An 18,370-nucleotide genomic window follows, 5' to 3' on the forward strand; every position below is an offset into this window, starting at 1 on the left:
CCGATCCCGACACCGATCCCGGCAGCGGGCGCGGAAGGAGCCGGGAGCAGCCGCGGAAGCTGAACGAGTTTATTGAGAAAGGGATGGGGAGAACCCGGCCCGGGGCAAGGCGGGGCGGGCTGAAGGCAGCGAAGCAGCCGCGGCGCTCAGGGCTCCCCGTGCGGGCCCCGCCGCAGCGGGAGGCGCTGGGCAGGAGCCGGTTCTGCAGCCAGTGCAGAAAGGCAGCCTGCAAAACATCAACCCAGCACGAGGGCACCATGGTTTGTGAAAAAAATCCTTCATATTCCTCCAGTGGCTCTGGAGCTGTGGCGATCCAGGGGTCACAGAGTTGCTGGGCCTATTTCACCCTCCACCTCCTCCACGGCCGCCTCTCCTCTTCACATCAGGTGTAAAAACAACAACTCCAAACCCAAAGAACAACCAACAAGCCCCAAACAAATGCCCAGAGTTGCAGAAGCCCTGACAGGGTGTTGTGGCAGCCCCTGGCAGGGTTCTGTCCTAGTTCTCCCTGTGCTGCCGCTTGAAGACAGCGGCTGCTTTCCAGGTACCAGTGACATGAGACAGAAAAATCTCGTCTGGGAACGTGTCTTCCAGCTCTGGAGCTAATTCGGAGTCTTTGGCATAAAGGTAAGGCAAGAGTGATTCCTTCAGCCTAGAAGACAGAGCAGAATGGCATTAGCAAACCCCAAGTGCCACAACAGGAGTGCACTGCACCACCCAAAACACTCAATAGCCACAACTGAACGGGGTGTGTGTAGTGAGAAGGGTTAAAGTGCCAGGTGGGGGCACAGAGCCCAGCCAGGGGAGGCTGCAGGGCAGAGCTGAGCTCTGGGGCTGAGCTGTGCCTCTGCAGAGCTGTGTGCCTCTCCCTGAAGGCTGGCCTTGATCATCATGGACTCTTTCTCCAACCTCAATGAGTTTGTGACTCTGTTATTATTTTATCCAAGTGCCTGCAGAAGTGCTGGCGTTTGTGCCCTGGACAGCAGCTCCTGGAGTGCCCCAGCAGTGTCCCCAGGAGAGCCTGTGTGAGATGGAAGTGACGCCTGCCAGAACTGGGTGTGGATATTGCTAATGCTGCTGCCTGGGCGTGTCCCCCAGGACATGCATGTGCCAAGGGAGCGTTCCCACTGTGTGCGTGCTCAGAGGCAGAGAAGCTTCAGTTAACAACAACTGTGGTGGCTTTGGGTGTGCAGCTCCTACCTCCACGTGGGTTTGAATTCCTCCACAGCTTGGACACGTCTCAGCCTCAGGATGATCATTTCATGGAGCTCCTGCAGGAAGGTTTCCAGCCTGGAGTGGACAAGGAAGGTGTCCAGGAGCTTGGCAAGCTCTGGGGTGAGCTCTTCTTTGTAGTCTGGACTGACGTCTGCAAAAGGATCCTAAAAATGCGGCGAGGGGAGAAAAAACCCAAACCCAGATTTGAGCAGCTGCAGGCAGGGCAGGGCACGGCAGAGGAGGTCACACAGAGGTGCTGGGGGTGCCATACCCTGCCGAGGCGCAGCAGCTGCTCCGATTTGTGGGCGTGCAGGAGCTGCCACAGGGCCATGCTGTGCCTGAGCTGGCACCGTCTGAGGGCCTGCAAGAGAAGGACATCTGTGGATGTCAGGGATGTCCTTGGAGCCTGTCCTACCCAGAGAGAGCTCAGCACAGAGCTCATCCAGCCCCTTGGCCTGCGTGGAGCCCATCTGCCCTCTCACCCATCCCCAGCTGCCCTCAATAATCCAGTTTTTGATACCATGACAGGCAGTGGGAAAGTGAGAGGGCTCTGACACACAGGCTGGATTTAGCATAAACCAGGGCAGATTTTACCCCACGAGAATCTGAGCTTTGCCCTCAGGACTCACCTGCAGCACGTGGGGGTTTGTCTGATCCCCCATCTGCAGAACTTGCTCAATGTACTCAGTCAGCAGCATGTCAGCGTCCTCGCCAGCCATGGCCAGGAAGCCCAGGGTGATCTCAGTGAGGGACAGAGCATCACACACATCACTGTAGGACTGCAGCTCCCCACTGATCATGTTCATCACAGAACTGGGCAGAGCACTCTGAAAAGCACAAAGTCACAGTTAATATTGTTTCAAGAGCCATTCTTAGTTCTCTTCAAATTGCTCAAGTCAAGGAAGACAACAGAGCCCCGGAGTTAGAAACTGAAATGCTGAACTATCTCCCTCTTCTTTGTAAATCCTGACTGACAGCACAAGGCCAGACTGCACGTACCCAAGGCATGCTGAGAAATCAGCAGGCAAGCCTTTGGATGGACGAGGCAAGGCACAGAAAACCCTTGGAAAAGCAGGGATTTCATGCTTGCCCTGCTTCCTGCAGTGCAGAAACCCACCTGCTCCAGCTTGTTCCTGACACCATCAAACAGCTGCTCGTAGTTCCGGTCGTGTCTGAACACCAGGGTGGGGATTCCCTGTCAGGAGAGAAACCCATGGATGTGAAGCTCTGGGATGCTGCTCCCAGTGCCCTCCTGGCTGCACAGCCCCTGCCCCTCCTACCGTCAGCGTGATGAGTGGCTTCCCCTGCAGGAACTTGCTGATCACTTGCTGCTGGATCCTTTCCAGATCAAAGTCCTGCAAGGTCTCCCCTCCCTTCTCCATGCTGTACTGGCAGTTGGACAGGATCAGAGGGATCAGGTCCCTCTCCACCTCGTAACTGATCAGGTGCAGGTCGGCCACTTCCGAGGGGCTGACCACGTACCTGCAGTGAGCAAAGGGCCCGTGTTCAGAGGGAGAGGCCTCTGTGGAGCAGGGAAAGCTGCCTGAGAGGGAGCAGGGAATGCAGCAGAGCCCAAGGAGCGGGGCAGCAGCACACCTGTCATCCTCCTTGGTGTGCCTGTTGACGGAGTGCACCAAGTGGTTGTGCAGCCCGATGAGGTAACTGGCCAGCGCCGTGGAGCACAGCCCCAGCCCCTGCCGCCGCGGCAGCAGCACCTCCAGCCTGCTGTCCAGGCTCAGCTCGGCATCACAGTAGCCTTTAGGCAGCTTGATTTCCCCTGAAATACAGACAGCAGTGTTTGAGGAGGCCCAGAGCCAGCCCAGGCTGAGCCAGGGCAGGAGGTACCTGAGAGGAGCCTGAGAAAAGCCACACGCTCAGCGTTAGGGACGAGCACAGAAGGGAACAAGTTCAGGTGAGACTACTACAACAGAGGAAAAAAACCCTTCCCTTGTACCTAGATTCTTAAAATTCAATAGCCAAGCTCAGTTTTGAGGATATGCCTCAGCATCAGTGATGGGAACTGAAATCAGAATGAGGAGCAGTGGAGGAGCAAGGCTGGGAAAGAAGCTGCTCACCATTGGTGTCCAGGGAGCTCCTCAGCTTGTTCCAGACAGACAGAAACACATTCACTCTCTTCTCTAACAGGTCCCTCATCACATCTGAGAAACAACAAAAAGGTAAATCCATGAAACACCTTTTCCTGGTGAAACTCTCCAATACAGGGATCTTCAAAGCACACAACTGAACTCTAGGAAATGTTCCAATTGCTCCAAAGACTAAACGCACACCAAACTCCTTTCTAAAGGTATCAAATGGAGTCATTTGCTCAGTTTGCTGTTTTTCCATTATTGCCTGCTCCTGCATGACCATGATGTACTTTTCCATAAGTACTTAAAAGCATCAGTAATTGCACTTAAATACAATTGGAGGAGTTGCCACAAACTTCACAAAAGCAAGGGAAGAACGTTCATTTCACTCTTGAGGCAAGCCCTGCTCTAGGGCTGAGCTTAAAATGCCAACAGAACCACTGCACAGAGCTCCCACTTCCCATAAAAAAATCTCTTGTGCTTAATTCCCTTTAAAGCCATCTGGTAACTTTTCCAACCCTATCCAAGTCTCCAGTTCATTTGGGTGAGAGTTAAAAGGAAAAGGTGAGTTTTCCCCTTCACTTTCAATTGGACAATCCAGCACTTTCTTTTTCATTAATTACAGTTTTGGCAGAGTCTCCTCACCTGAGTGGGGTTCCCTGAGGAATTCCCTGATGGAGCAGTGTTTGATCTCTGCTGTGTTCTGGAATTGCCTCACCAAATCTCTCTGCAGAGCCAGAATCTCTGGTAGGAATTTCACCAGCCTCAGCTCACTTTCCTGGAAGAGGAATGGGCACCTGTGGGTAAGGCTGCATTTGGATAAACCAGTTGGGAATACTGTCATGGAATTATTTCTTAAATGTTTAAAAGACAGCAATATCTTCCTTGTTCATTCTCTAGATCACAGCAAGTACTGGGATAACCCAAACGTGGTTTAGTCCTGGGCAATCCCAGGCTCTCACCCCTGTGCCACCCCCACCTTCTGCAGGAAGGTCCAGAGGAGAGGGACGGTGTCCTTGGCATTCTTCTGCTGCACAACATGGCCCAGGTTCTCCACAGAGACCCTCCTGCGGCAGCTCCACATCTTGGAGTGGTGGACGTGGCTGTCCCCTGGCAGCTGGGACAGGAATGCAGCTGGGTCCCCATACACTATTTTCACTATGGGGTTGGAGGAGATTCTCTCATCCTCTTGTATCTGTCGGTTTAACTTCAGGAGCTTTTTATCCAAATCCTGCATTAAAAGTATAATAAATTATTGGATATTGTGAAATACCTTCAGCTGAGCTAAGCCATTTCTGCTTTTCCAGCTATACAAATTCATCCCAGAACAACTCCAATCTCAGGCTCCCATTTCCCCAGGCAGGCTAATCCTTAGCCTGCAGCTGTGCCATGGATGGGCTGGCTTTAGGAATAGCCAGGTGAAAAGTGTAGCACAGATATTACAGATTTCCTGTGGATTTTGCTGCTCAGCTACTGACTCTGTATAGCAGATTTCTCACCTCCAATTCAGGAACAATGATTGTGTTTGCAACAATTTCTTCCCATTTGTTTCTCATCCTCTTAGTGGAGAGAAAATCATCAAAGTGCACCAGCCCTGCAACAGGAATAGTTCACCTCTTATAGCTGCAATATTTCAGTGAAAAGAAAGCACAGATTCACAGGTGCCAGAAGTTAACTGAGTATCTTGGTCCAGCTGGAGAGTGACACCCAGAGTGATCCAGGTTTCCAGGAGCTTCATGTGAATGATGGGGACATTTATACAACTCCTTCATAACCCCAGAAATATTGAACAGGCTGTCCTAGGTCAGACCATGTCCAATGACACACTGAAGCTTGGAATACTGACTGGTGCTGTCCCACACTCCAAATGTGGGCTATTTACACATAAATGCCTCCGTGCCAGTGACTCCAGACCCCACCATGAACCCCACTGTGCCACCCCTCTTTTCCCAAACAGCTTCTGGGAGTCACTGAGAGGCAGCACAGAACAGGGATTGCACACAGCACGAGCTGTGTGCTGGGAGAGCAGCCCTGCTCGGGAGCTGCAAGCTCTGCCCATCTGTCATGACGTTGTTTTGTCAATAATTCATTTTCAGAGTTACTGACTGCACCAAACCTTGCAAACCCCACGTACTCGACTGAAAGAAGCAAACAGCCAAAGATGCTTCCCTCCCTACAGTAAGAAACAAGCTTCAAACTCTCTAGTTTCCTCTTCAGCTCAGCTGCTGATGTTTAGGGGTGAAGGGGTTTATCAGCAAGGTGGCTGCATGGCCACAGCCCTTCAAACACAGCCCCAGGTGTGAAAGGGCAGGTGGCTTTTCTTACACTGGCCTGGCTGCTGCTGGGGGGCCTGCAGGAGGCTGCTCAGCACCAGGTGCAGGATGTTGATAATATCATCCACACTCTTCCCCAAAATCCTGGTGAGCTGTGCCAAGTCTTCCTGAATGTGCTGCTGCAGGAAGCTCACCACGTCGTCCACTGTTGGCTTGATCATGCTTCCCAGGGACTGAAGACAACAAAGGCAAGAGTTGAGCACAGCCAGAAACACCCAGGGAAGCACAAAGCACACACAGCTCAGTCCTGCCAGGCATCCCCACCTGTGGGATTCCTGCTACCTGTGCCCATCAAGGCAGGGCTGGGTGGCTGTGCCTGCATGGAAGTGCAGGAATTAACCAAACGAGGAGGGAGGGAATTTGGGTCTTGCATCCCGACAGACTGCCTTGGTCACTTGGCAATGTGATGAAAAGGACCAGCAGCATACAAAGGTCCCCCTACACTTTGTGTGACCGCTTGGAAACATTTTTGGAAGATACCTGAGGGTCTCTGGAGGCTCCCAGGAGCATGGACAGGTGAGTGAGCAAACGGAGCAGCACAAAGACCACGGGGGACACGCCCCTGTCAGACATTCCCAGTGTCCTCCTGTGCTCAACGTCTCCAAGGACGTGGCCAGTCTGAGTTCTGTCTTCACGAATCCTGTAGGAAAGTGCATATATGGTTTTTTTTTCTCCTAGACAAAAACCACACAAGACATCTCTGATACCCAGCAATGCCTTTTTAACCCGTAATGTCTTTGAATGCCCTAAAAGCTGCCAATTCAAAGTGCCACAGGAGAGTGAAGGCTTCCAGTCAGTTTTGTGCACAGAAAAGCAAATTTCTTTGGTTTTGCTGCCTGATTACTCCTGCTTGGACATTCCCTCCTTACACCTTCCAGAGAGCAGCATGAAGTGGTTGGTGCCTCTGGCCTTGGAAGGCACCACAGGCAAGTCCTACATCATTTAGCACTGCAAAGGCACTGAAGCAAAGCCCACCTGGATGCTTGGAAGCCCTGCACGGCTTCGTGGTCGATGCCTCCAATGAGGACGTGGCAGTCGGGACAGCGGCTCATTTCCATGGGGAGCCCACACTGGGAAAAGCAACAGGAGAACACTGAATTCCAGAGCAACAGCTTCTCCAGCAGAGAAAGGGAATGAAACAAAAATCCAACGTCTAAGTGGTTAATTCAAACCCTGCTAAAAACTGGGCCTCTGCCTGATGTTTCCCAATCTATGGTATAAATGCTAAATTCTAAATTTTACATGACAATGATAAAGTGATCAATAATATCGGGCTTAGAAGTGGAACTCTGTGCATCAGAACATTCAAACCAGTAAATAAAATAAACCAGTTTATTGTTGAAAACTTTGTCTGCTTAAATACCCACCAGTCCCAAATTCTTACCTCTCCCACAGTGCAGAAGTGGCCATTGGGACATTCTGGGAAGAGAGAAACAAATAGGACAGTATTCTAAGACAGATTTATACAGCTCCTGTTATTCCCTTTCATTGGTACCATCATCCTGGAGCAAGAAATATGCTGAAGATCTAATCAAAAGTCCTGACTATCCCAAAGCCCCAAGGACTGACAGGCCCACACAGGAAGCCAAGGAATTTTTCAATGCTGCTTTGCCTTGAGAAACAAGGAATCAAAGCCTGACAGATTCTGCTGCTGAGGGCAGGAATGCTCTCACCCCCCATTCCCTGCTGCAGAAAGGTCCAGCTGAGGGAAGCAGAGACAAAGCTGGCCAGGAATGTGGAAGAATTCTCCTTTCACAGCCTGTTTGTGTTGCCTTTGTGCCCCCTCATGCTCTGTGAACAGCTGCAGACTGAAGACTAAACAGCATTGGATGTCCTTTGGTGCATCACCCACACAAACTGTCTACAAATCTGGATTTACCACGGATAACTTGTACTTCTCCAGACCCAAGGAATTCCTTCCCCAGGCAGCCAGCAGCACTCACCATACCACTGCAGACCACGCATTTCCTTCCAGGTCCTCGCCTGAGCCAAGATGTCCTCGGGCATCGTGGGCAGAAACGAGTGCTGAGGAGGGAAAGGGGAGAACAGTCACAAAAGGATCTGTGAATCAGCTCTGTCCTGTAGCAGTCACTCACTGGCTCTCTGTTCACACTGGGGAACAAGGGACATCTGAGAGCAGAGGTCAGGCGGGTGACACAGATGCAGATTTTCAAATTCACCTTTGAAAACCCACTCTTAGAACTGGCAATATTGTTAAGACTTGCATGTGCACTCTGCAGACATCCTGCAGTGCATTGCTGATTCACCCTGGTGAGTACCAGCGTGCTCCCTTACACCTTGGGTAGCCAGGGGTAGCAGAGCAGCAGCTCCCTCCCCCCGAGTGAGGGGCCAGAGCTCTCTGAGCAGGCAGGTCAGCACAGTGAGAGCTGCCAGCTGCTCTCAGCCTTGCTCACCCAAATGTCAGCAAAGGTATTTGCTTCACACTGCTCAGCACGGAGAGGTGCCTTGAAAAAATACCAGGCCAGAGCTTGGTGTTGTGCTAATTAACCCAACAGCACTGAAATAATCCCCCCCTCAGTGTTTCACAGCTCAACCAGTGAGTCAGAGAATTGCTGTTGAGAAAGAGGATCCAGCAGACACAGGCAAGAACCAGGGAGGTGCTGAAGTGCACGTGAGCTCCGTGCCCTTACCTGCATGCTGTGTGGCTGGAAGGCCAGGTTCCTGAGGGGCTGCAGGACAGGGCTGTGCCCACAGAGCAGCACAGCAGCCACGTGCACAGCCATCTCCACCAGGGCTCCCTGCTGGCTGTGGCCCTGCGGCTCCACGGCCAGCCCGGGCAGGGCGTTCCTCACCAGGGCAACTGCAAGGTCCTGCAGCTCGGGGGAATTCAGCACTTGGCAGCTCTGGATGAACTCAGTCATCACCTCTGTTTGCTGAAAGCACAGATTGGAAAGAGCTAAAGCCATCAGGATACTGCCCCCACCCAAGTGAAGAGCACTGGCAGCTGCTTCCCACACTGGGTTACCCTGCTCTGAAAGCCTCCCCTGCCTGCTCACTTGGGCCAATCACCCTGGCTGGGGCACAGGAGCAAAAGCTCCTCCACCACTGATTTAGATGCCCTTCACCCTTACCCACAAAGCAGGTGTGTCACAGGCTGCCAAAGGGGAGCGTCCTACCTTCTGCCTGGGACGAAGGCTCGGATCCCCGTACAGGGCAGTGACCTCTCGGAAGATGGCCAGGAGCAGGTGGGCAGATTCCAGAGCTGGGGGGCTCCTGGAGGCCTGGGGAAGAACCAAGGATGTGGGAAGGGACAGGCCAGAGCTGCCCCAGCTACAGTGATGGGATGTGCAGGTGGGAAAGTAAAGAAATCCCCAGTGACCTCCCAGCAAAGGCCGCCAGGTGCTGGGAACAGCCACTGCCCACAGGGACACAGCAGAGCTGGGGCCATGCACGCCCAGCAGGGGTCTGGGGGAGGACTGGGCTGTACCTGCTGGGCCTCGAGCAGCCCCTGGGCCGTGCCCTCCATCATGGCTTGTCCCACGGCGTCGCGCAGGGCCCGGTAGCGCTCCCCACACACCAGGTACCGGTCGATGCGGTTGGACTGGCTGTGCTGGACCTGCCAAGGGAACGGCCATGCACAGCACTGGGGACAGCCACCCAGCTGGAGGAGGCAGAATCTCCTCTTCCTCCCGAGCACTGGGGCATTTCGGGCTCTCCAGAGCAGCGGCAGCAGCCACGGTGCTGCCAGGAGAGGCTCCATTCACCAGAGAGCCAGGACAAGCCACCTCCCAACCACTGCCACTCTGGCCCGTCCCCCAGGAGCCACGCAGCACTAGGAACACCTCAAAGCAGCACAAAGTGAAGGCAAAGAGGGGACCAGAACCATCACCAGTAGGTGCCTCTTGTCTACCTGTTGCAGAATTTCTTCTGGGAACACCCAGCTGAACCGTGGCTCTGTGACCAAGTTCTGAGCAAACTCCATCCCGTGCTGGCTGGCAATCCTCCTGACCAGGTACACACGGTGCCAGTCGTTCCTGGCGAGGCTGCAGAACTTCTCCACCTTCTTCAGGTAACGCTGCATCTCCTCCATCTTCTCTGGCTCTGCAGGGCAAAAAAGAGGTTAAAACAAAGAGGCAAAAGCACATCCCACCTTGTAAAACTTTTGCCCCAGCTGTAGCACCGAGTCCCTTTATTGGTACTGTGTTATTACACAGAAGAATTTCAGAGCCCTCCCTTGGGTGTTGTCTGGAGCATCTCCTCAGCCAGATTTCAGACAATGATTCATTTCTCTGACAGGGAAGATATAAACTCATCAATATAAACTCTTAATCCCTTCTAGCTGTGCAGAGCTGTCATTCATATAAAACAATAACCCTTACAGTAGTCCCGGGTCTCAAGCAGCATTTATGCTTTAAAGTTCAATTTAGTGGGCTCTAAATAAATCTCATGGTTAGCATCAGGAGAATAAAATAAATCTCCTTCCACAGGTGCTAACTGCCATGTAGCTACACTGGGGTCACCAGCACAGCCTTGCTACCAGTTACAGAGCATTTGTAACACCTGGTACAGGGGACAGACACTGACTGACACCCCCCAAGGAAAAACAGGGTTGCTGCTCTCCTCCTTGGCCATGCACCAGAACAGGCCCTAGCAGAGCACAGGGCACTGACAGTGTCCAGCCCACCTGCCCTGCATCCAGCAGAACAGTCAGACTCACGTGTGTGCTGCTGCAAGTGGAAGATGAGCTCTGCAGCCCTGCTCAGGCACAGGCGCACCTCGGCCACGGCCTGCAGGTACTCCACAGAGGCTTCCTGGGGAGCCTCTCTGCTGCTGGCTGGGAGGTAGTTCTCTGGAAAGGCTCTGTTCTCAGGCAGGCTGTTTCCATGCCCATATCCCAGGCTGTCCTCTGACTTTTCACACATGGAATCCTAGAGAGAGGCCAGAGCACTGGTGAGTGGCAGAGCCACCTCACCCAGCCACCCCTGTGTCCCCATGGCACCCAGCCTGCCACGAGCACAGCAAACCATCCCTGAGCCTCCAAACCTTCCCTGCACCCTCCACCCCACTGCCACTGCCCCCTCACCATAAACCTCTGCCAAACACCATTTTGAGGACGTGCCCCAGCTGTCCCGCACTCCCCAAGCTTGGAGCTGAGCAAGAGCCATGAGCAGTGTGTGAATAACACACATTCCATGTTCCAAGATCTACCTGTCTGTCCCTTAGCAAGAACATGAATGGTGATTTTAACTACAAAGTCACCTAAAAAAAAACCTGTAAGTAATAAAACCTCTCCCCTGCTGTCACATTTGTTTCAAGTTGTCTTAAGTGTTGAAAGTTATGCAAGGGGAGGAAAGGGAACAATCCAAAAGGCATAATAATTTAAGTTCTGCACAGTAATTTAAGGGTCTGTGGCAACAAGAAGGCAGTTCAGCAGTGGGCTGCTGCCCTGTTTGCTGCACTCCTGTGCTGGAGTTTGAGGTTTAACACCCAGACACTTGTCCAAGGGAAAGAATTTATGTAACACTGCAAAGACACACAAGCCTTTCCTTGAAAAGCAAGGCTCATTCCATGCAAGTTCTGACCAGGTGTGTGGCAGCAGCTCTCTGGCCACAGAGAGGGGCACAGCTTTCCCAGGCATGGTGCTGGGGAAGGCTGTGAGAAGGTCAGAGAAAAGAATGATAAGCACTTCTTATCTTCACTTGTTGCACCTGTTGTTGTGAACATGTGTTATGGAGATTTGTTTACCAAAGGGTGGTTTCTTTAATTAGCCAATGGTGATGGTGTTTTAATTAAAGGACCAATTAGGTCCACCTGTATTGTAACTGTCTATAAAAGCAATGGTTTTCTTAATAAGTATAGGATTATTTTTCTTATTTTCTTAATAAGTAGACTTCTTTTCTTAATAAGTATAGGATAATAAAGTGATTGATCAGCCTTCTGGAATCATGGAGTCAATGCTAATTATTACCCAGCTGGGGGCCTGCAACAGCACAGGTGATTTGATATCAACTCCTTTTGGGCTTTCTAGCTAGAAAAATAGTTACATACACAAGAAACACACCTAGAACTGCAGAAGAATTTCTGTTCTTGGCTTCAAGAGTTTCATGGCCCAGCTCTTACCTCCAAGCAGTTGACAAAAAGCAAGTAGAGCTCCTTTTTGTCATTTTTCTCTAGGAGCTCGTTGTGCTCCACCTGGGACAGGTAACGCTGCACATCATCTTTCACCTCATTGAAGCTACAGGAGAGAGAGACACCCCTGACACAGCTGCCATGCTGACAGGACTGCCCCTGCTCTAAATCACAGCACAGCTCCCAGAGCTGGCTGTGGGACAGGTGGGGTCACTCTGGATCCAGCTGCAAGATGGAGAAGCCCTTGTGCCACTTTTTGCAGGTGACATTTGGCAATGAGCCAGGCTTTGATCATCAGCAGTGCTCAGTGAGCACTTCCAGGGCAAAAGGCATCTGGTGCAGGAGGTGGTCACACCTGAGAAGGGGCCCTGCTGCAAAGGGAGGCTGGGTGGGCTGTGGGAATGGGGAGGTGTGTGGAGCAGACACAGGATCAGTCCTGATTAAATATCCGTGAGCGAGGAGTTTTGCTTTGCTGACCTAGATCACAGCAACTACTCAGGCACCTTGCAGCAGGCAGGCATCCACCCTCAGCACAGGGTTAGTGAGGGACAGCCAGGTAAACCTTGCACAGGCTGCTCACACTGCACCACAAGCCCCATGCAAGCCAGCCAAGTTGCACAGATTACAGAAAGATTGTGAGATTTTGTGGTGAAAGTGAGTTTCAATGAAACTCCGGGAGGCGAGGAGAACAATGGGATGGGTTTGATGAGGAACAGAGCTGAACCTGGCCTGGCCCAACCTCCCTCAGCTGATTGTGCTCACCTGTACTTCAGGAGCAGCTTCAGCATCACAGAGCGGATGATGGGAGTTTCATCCACCTCATCATTAAACGGGGACAGGAATTTTGTGTAGACAGCAGGGTGATCTGTGGAGACAAGGGAAGGACAGGTTTGGCAGGTGACAGAAGGACAGATCCAGCTCTCTAAGACAGTGTGAGGGTGAAGGGAGCTCACCTGAGTCTTTCACGAGGCTTCTGTGAACAAACAGCAGATTCAGGAGGCTCTGGATCACCTCTGGCTCAGGGGGCTCGTTGTCCTTGAAGCACATGCTGGTCACCATGTCAATGAAGAAATTATTGCACCTCTGCCGGAACAGGGCCTTCTTTGCTATGGCAGCTCTGGGAGGGGCAAACCACAGAACCTCTTAAACCAGGCAGGAATCAAGCACAGGCAAAATCACCAAAGGGAGATGCTCTTCAACCTTCCCAATGAGATCATTCTTAAGGTCCCTTCCAACCCAAACCATTCTGTGATTTGCATGTTTTTACAGAGGCCAAGGCAGTTTTCCCCTTTTTTCAAACAGAGCAGACAGGACCTGTTCAGTTCCAGAGGGATGAAGCAGAGTTTACCCTCCACTCTGCTCTTGTTGACCACCTCAGAGTTGAGAATTTCCTCACAAAGCCTCCCCACCCAACACTCCCACCTTGGAGAGGGTGGCTGGAGTACCTGAGCTCCTCAGAGACAGTTAACTCCTCATCCTCTACAACAACCCTGCAGTAGGGACAGTACATCTGTGTTGGCACCAGCCACAGGCTGATGCACTTGTGGCAGAACACGTGGTTGCAGGGCAGGCAGACGGGGTCCTTCGGCTCTCCCAGGCAGATGGGACACGGATCCAGACCATGCCTGGAATCCAGAAACAGCAATGAACACAGCTGCCCCCATGCTGCCTCCCCAGAAGCCTGAACAAGACGTTCAGCTGCAGCTAGACCGAGAGCTGGCTCACTGCTCAGCTCAGGGTGCAGAACCAAACAGGGTCATTGCTCTTCCCTTGGCTTTCACTGCACTCTGTGCAGCACTGCCAGGAGCGTGCTGGCAACGCAGGCAATGTCCCTGCTGGCCCCTGCAGCCTGTCCCAGTGTCAGTACCTGTAGAGCCTGTGGCTGACCTCGTTCTTGCACTGGCACAGCACTGTCAGCACCGCAGCAAAGGTTGGATGGGACTTCACGTCTGAACCGAACTGGAAACACTGCAGAGGGAAAGGACAAAGCCCAGTGACTCAGCTGCAACACCCGAGACCAGAATTCCTGTGATCAGCAGAAGAGGGAAGAGGTGAAATGGCAGCTTTGCTCACCTTGGCAAGAAGCAAAGTGTATTTTCTCACCAAACCCTCGAATTCCGGCATGACGGCGTGGATGCCCACCAAGACGTGTTCCACGAAGAGTGCCATGGCAAACACACGGCTCCAGCAGCTCCTGTGGGGGACAGCAGGCTGCCACCACAGCAGGAATGGCAACCAGGGCAGCCAGGGGCTCACTGCTGCTCGTGCTGCCCTCCACAGCTCTCCTGCACTTCTCACTTGCTTTGCACTTTGGCTTTCCAGAGGGATTTTTGTCAAGGACAGAACACCCCAGCACTTCACCCAGGGGGCTCAAGGGCCTGGCCTGGAGGCAGCACTGCAGCAGGACCAGCACCACTGCACACACCTTCTCACACCTCTATCTCAAAAAATTTTTAAAATACCAATCACAATTAGCTACACTTTCTTCACTTCAAATAAACTAAACAAGGTCTGTGAGAAGCTGGGGTAGCACTCTGGGCTTTCTTCCAAAACACAAGATGCAGTGAACTTCCCCATCTCTTGAGTCCTTATGCACAGAGGATGAAGTGGGGAGACACTGCTGGTTAACAGGAGCCTGAGGAGAGTTTTAAATAACCCCTGAACCCAGATGGAATGCACCAGATGATACCACCAAATTTAGAGAGAGAATCTGCAGGAGATGAGGGGAAAAAAAAAAATGTGGTTCTTTCTGCTTGGTATGTAATTGAGCCCAGCAGGGACCTGGAAAGGTTTGCAAAGCCTGAGAAAAGCAGCAGCAGAACAGCTTCAGGCTGCTCCGGTGCCCCAGAGCACCACCAGGCAAAGGAGCAGGGCTGTGAGCAGAGCTTGGTACCTACTTGAGCTCCCTCAGCAGCTGATGGCAGTGGCTGCCACTGCGCCGGGCACCCTCCTCTTTGCACAGGAATTCAATGGGCATATAGAGGGTCTTCACTCTCTGCAGCCAGAGCTCGGGGGAGGCTGTCTGCACCTGATTCTCCAGCTCCTCAGCACACACCATGGCAGCCAGCACGTCCAGAACCTGCACACACACAGGGCCAGGGGTGACAACAGCTGCATTTCAGAATTATTTATGGACCCGGGGCTCTCAGTCTGCTTTGCTACAGCACGTCTTCTACTCAATAATGTCCTACTTGATTATCTTAAACTCTGCAATTCTCATGTTTGTGGCTTGGCTCATTAGCATGTCCTATTAACTAATGCAAAAGCAGGGCAAACTATTTTAAAACCCGCTTGTGGCAATAACAACACAGCAGATCATTCCCAATTCTGAGGAACCCGAGCCTGTGCTTCCCCCTCTGCTGTCACTGAAATCCAAAGGAGACTGAACAGCAGCTAATTCAGTGCAGACAGAGCTCCCTGGCAGGGCTGAGGGAGTGACTCTACCATCTCAGAGCGTGGAAGTCTGCAGCCTTGCTGGTTCAGGAGGTAGCCAATGACACGGGGGTACACAGCCAGGATCCTGGAGAAGTTCTGCAGGCGGCTCTTGAACTGGTTGTGTGCCAGGTGGACCCAGGGCAGGGAGGGCACCAGCTCCTTTCTCCAGGGGGACTCTGCCATCCACTCCTCAATGCAGGACATGAATGCCACACGCAGACACTGCAGGGGTGGGACGCAGAGAAAACCAAAGGTGAGAAAGTACTTTTATAATTCATTCTGCACTGGAAATCCTGGCAAAGTTCTCTGAAAGATGAGAATCACTTCCCTACAAAGACAGCCTTAAATGTGTAAATTTATACAGGTGCTGCCTTTCTGAGTAACCCCAGTGTCCAGTGGTCTGCTCTGGGGTTCCCCTGCTGTTGGGCTGTCTCAGAGGAGCATTTTCCCCAAGGCAGGACTGATTCAGAAGGACACATTCACAGGCATCACACTCTTCTCCCCATCCAAAGGGTTTGCTGCCCTGACCTGCAGCTCCTCCTGGGAGGACACACCGATGGTCAGGACAATAAAGTCCGTGATGTAGCACTCGAAGAGCATCTGCCTTTCTTCCTCAGGCAGAGCAGAGATGAATTTTCCCAGGGTAGTTTTCTGGAAGTATTCCACAAACTTCTCAGCATGGCCTGGAAAATGAGGATGCAGAAAAAAGCTGGATGTTAGGAGGAAGCTGGCTTTGACACAGCATCTATCCTAGAGACACTGACACCTCATTAATCACTGATGCATCCAGCACTCCCCTCATCCAGGGCACTGAGGAGGGACTCAGGCCAGGCCTTGTCAGCCCAGCACCCGTGTCATATTTCTGGAATCTCACCTTGTCATTAACTCTTGGCTGCTCCACAGCACTTTGAATGCAAGGGCACAGAGCAGGTGAGGAAGAGGAATGGTGAGAAGCACAAAGAAAAGCTTCCTGCACAGAACTCTGCTGGCACTCAGGAGCACAGAGGGACTCAAGGTGACTCCAGTGACAGGAGCAGTACAGCAGTGCTCAAAGGGCAGTGGATGGAGATGCTGAAGCCAGGCTCTCACCTTCAGTGTTTTGGATGTACTGAGCCTCCAACCACATCTCTTCCAGGTACTCCTTTATCCTCCAGCTGAAGGGCATCTTATTCCCAGCATCAGCAGATACCATCATGTTGTTCTGCACCAGGATTATCTCTGGCTGAGGGCTGGGGGGTAAAAAGGTCATTAATGCACAGGGCTTTTGTCTGGGAAGCACAGTGCAGACAACAGAGGCAGAGGCTGCAGAAAGCAACTGAGCCCTAGGAGGGAGGGGAGAGAAAGGGGAGAGAACTGCAGGACTTTAAGAAGAACAGACTGAACTGTGAGCAGTGCCCTGCTGCCCTCCTGGAGCAGCCAACAAACAACATCCCTCTGCCTCGGGGGTTAGAGCCAGCGCTGGGCTGCTCCCAGTGCTGCCAGCCCAGCCCAGCCCAGCCCAGCCCAGCCCAGCCCAGCCCAGCCCAGCCCAGCCCAGCCCTCCTGCTGCTCCCCCAGGCTCACCTGTTCTTCCCCACACTGGGAGGGACACTCAGGAATTTGGCGTCACTGAAGATGAACATCCACAGTTTTGTCACCCACTTTTCTCCTGGCCTGGCCAGCAGCTCCAGATTGCCATTCCTGTCTATGACAGCGATCAGGAGAGCCAGGAAGGGAGTGACCACCTTCTGCACTCGCTTCCACAGGGTGTGCCTTTGGGGAGAGAGATGGAGAAACACAGAGGGATGTGAGCCATCAGCAAAACAGGAGGTGCCTGCCCCGAAAAACTGCTGGCATTTGCATGTGACAGAATCCTAAGGCTGCCTTTATGGGAAAGAATACCACCAACAAAAAACTCCTGCACTCCTCTCCCTCCTGGCTCACCTGTAATCCCACTGTTCCACTCAAACACTTGTGCATCCCTGTCCCACTACAGCCCCTTCAGCTCTAATTCGCCCTTCCCCAGGAGAGGCTAAAATTGCCTTCAGAGAGTTTCCAGCACAGCCTGCAGACTGACACTGCAAATGTTCAGCTCACACAAAGCTGCTGTCTCTGCTGCACAGGTGCCACTTGCAGACCCCTCCTGGGAGGCTGCAGGTGACAAGGCAGTGCTGCTGTCCTCACCTGAAGGTACCTGCCTCCTGCAGAGCACTGAGGTTGGAAGCCTCCCGAAGCACCCAGTTTTTTGGGTGAAGGGAATTTTCTTCTTGCTTCTTCAACAGGCTGGAGAGACGAGCCTTGGTTGTCTCCAGGAAAGAGGCTACAAAACAACAGGGAACTTGTGTTTTCTCTTCTATTAGCTTGGACCCAAATATGCCACCAAGCACAGCATTTGACAGTTGTTTCAGTAATTGGCCAAGTGGGGAAAAAACCAAAGAGCCACCACTTGAACAGCAGAAAAGCCCCACACCCACCCACACACTGGAGCATGGACACACATTCTTGTCTGCACCACAAGGACCTCTGGATCCCCAGTGACCTGACTGACTGTTTTGGTGGTCCCCAGATGTCCAGGGACACTCTCTGCAGCACACACCTTTCAGATTATCCTCTTTGGAGAAAAAGCCAAGCAGAATCTGAATTCTCCTCCTGCTCCGACTCAGGTCTTCGTTCTGGTCCTGCAGCATGCCCACAGCACTCTGCACACAGGTCCTCAGCAGCACCGTGGTGTCCAGGACCTCACCCTGCCCAGGAAAACAAGGTCATTCCCCTGGAGTGACCCTCCTGTCCCCAGCCCACTCCCTTGAGAGGGTTCCAGTGCTCCCCCAAAGGGCCTGCTGCCTGGCATCCCTGATCCCAGCTCCCCTCAGCTCAGGCTGCAATTCTCAGCTCTTTTGCTGTCAAGAGCACGACACAGCTTCCGTGGCCCTTCCAAACTGGCCTGTGACACAGCATTTGTGCTGAGTTAAGATTCCTGCAGGGGCAAGATTCAGCAGTTTGAGGAAAGAAGTGGAAATAATCAACGTCACCAGGGAAAATGTGCCCTTCCTGGGAAATGCTCCATGTCCCTGGTGCTGGGCAAGTCCAGCTGAGGCTGCCAGGAGCACATGAAGCACTGTGAATGTGGCTGCAGCACAGCCAAGTCCTCAGCCAGCCCAGCTCCAGCTGAGAGCACACAGCTGGGGTGAGGCTCAGGACCACAGCTCCCACCTCCAGGGGGAGAAAGGCAAC

General features: G+C 52.6%; 1 protein-coding gene across 1 annotated transcript in view; it reads right to left on the bottom strand.

Annotated features, from left to right (window-relative positions):
- Positions 1 to 56: 56 nt before the first annotated feature.
- The window catches only part of RNF213 (ring finger protein 213), a 42,670-nt gene continuing 24,356 nt past the window's right edge, over positions 57 to 18,370 (bottom strand). The window contains exons 32-65 of the mRNA XM_053994588.1: positions 17,736 to 17,883; positions 17,324 to 17,459; positions 16,724 to 16,912; positions 16,250 to 16,389; positions 15,689 to 15,843; positions 15,170 to 15,382; positions 14,623 to 14,804; positions 13,799 to 13,919; positions 13,593 to 13,693; positions 13,171 to 13,350; positions 12,679 to 12,842; positions 12,488 to 12,590; positions 11,717 to 11,831; positions 10,314 to 10,524; positions 9,507 to 9,697; positions 9,084 to 9,212; positions 8,773 to 8,877; positions 8,287 to 8,529; positions 7,579 to 7,660; positions 7,020 to 7,054; positions 6,611 to 6,705; positions 6,116 to 6,275; positions 5,628 to 5,808; positions 4,802 to 4,896; positions 4,282 to 4,533; positions 3,948 to 4,080; positions 3,291 to 3,374; positions 2,812 to 2,992; positions 2,496 to 2,697; positions 2,333 to 2,410; positions 1,845 to 2,042; positions 1,487 to 1,576; positions 1,201 to 1,379; positions 57 to 652 (exon numbers count right to left, since the gene is read on the bottom strand). Coding sequence (XP_053850563.1) covers positions 499 to 652; positions 1,201 to 1,379; positions 1,487 to 1,576; positions 1,845 to 2,042; positions 2,333 to 2,410; positions 2,496 to 2,697; positions 2,812 to 2,992; positions 3,291 to 3,374; positions 3,948 to 4,080; positions 4,282 to 4,533; positions 4,802 to 4,896; positions 5,628 to 5,808; positions 6,116 to 6,275; positions 6,611 to 6,705; positions 7,020 to 7,054; positions 7,579 to 7,660; positions 8,287 to 8,529; positions 8,773 to 8,877; positions 9,084 to 9,212; positions 9,507 to 9,697; positions 10,314 to 10,524; positions 11,717 to 11,831; positions 12,488 to 12,590; positions 12,679 to 12,842; positions 13,171 to 13,350; positions 13,593 to 13,693; positions 13,799 to 13,919; positions 14,623 to 14,804; positions 15,170 to 15,382; positions 15,689 to 15,843; positions 16,250 to 16,389; positions 16,724 to 16,912; positions 17,324 to 17,459; positions 17,736 to 17,883 — 5,025 coding nt within the window. The 3' untranslated portion in view covers positions 57 to 498. The remainder of the gene's footprint in view (positions 653 to 1,200; positions 1,380 to 1,486; positions 1,577 to 1,844; positions 2,043 to 2,332; positions 2,411 to 2,495; positions 2,698 to 2,811; positions 2,993 to 3,290; positions 3,375 to 3,947; positions 4,081 to 4,281; positions 4,534 to 4,801; positions 4,897 to 5,627; positions 5,809 to 6,115; positions 6,276 to 6,610; positions 6,706 to 7,019; positions 7,055 to 7,578; positions 7,661 to 8,286; positions 8,530 to 8,772; positions 8,878 to 9,083; positions 9,213 to 9,506; positions 9,698 to 10,313; positions 10,525 to 11,716; positions 11,832 to 12,487; positions 12,591 to 12,678; positions 12,843 to 13,170; positions 13,351 to 13,592; positions 13,694 to 13,798; positions 13,920 to 14,622; positions 14,805 to 15,169; positions 15,383 to 15,688; positions 15,844 to 16,249; positions 16,390 to 16,723; positions 16,913 to 17,323; positions 17,460 to 17,735; positions 17,884 to 18,370) is intronic.

This window comes from Vidua macroura, chromosome 19, assembly GCF_024509145.1.
Source record: "Vidua macroura isolate BioBank_ID:100142 chromosome 19, ASM2450914v1, whole genome shotgun sequence".
Lineage (NCBI taxonomy): Eukaryota > Metazoa > Chordata > Aves > Passeriformes > Viduidae > Vidua > Vidua macroura.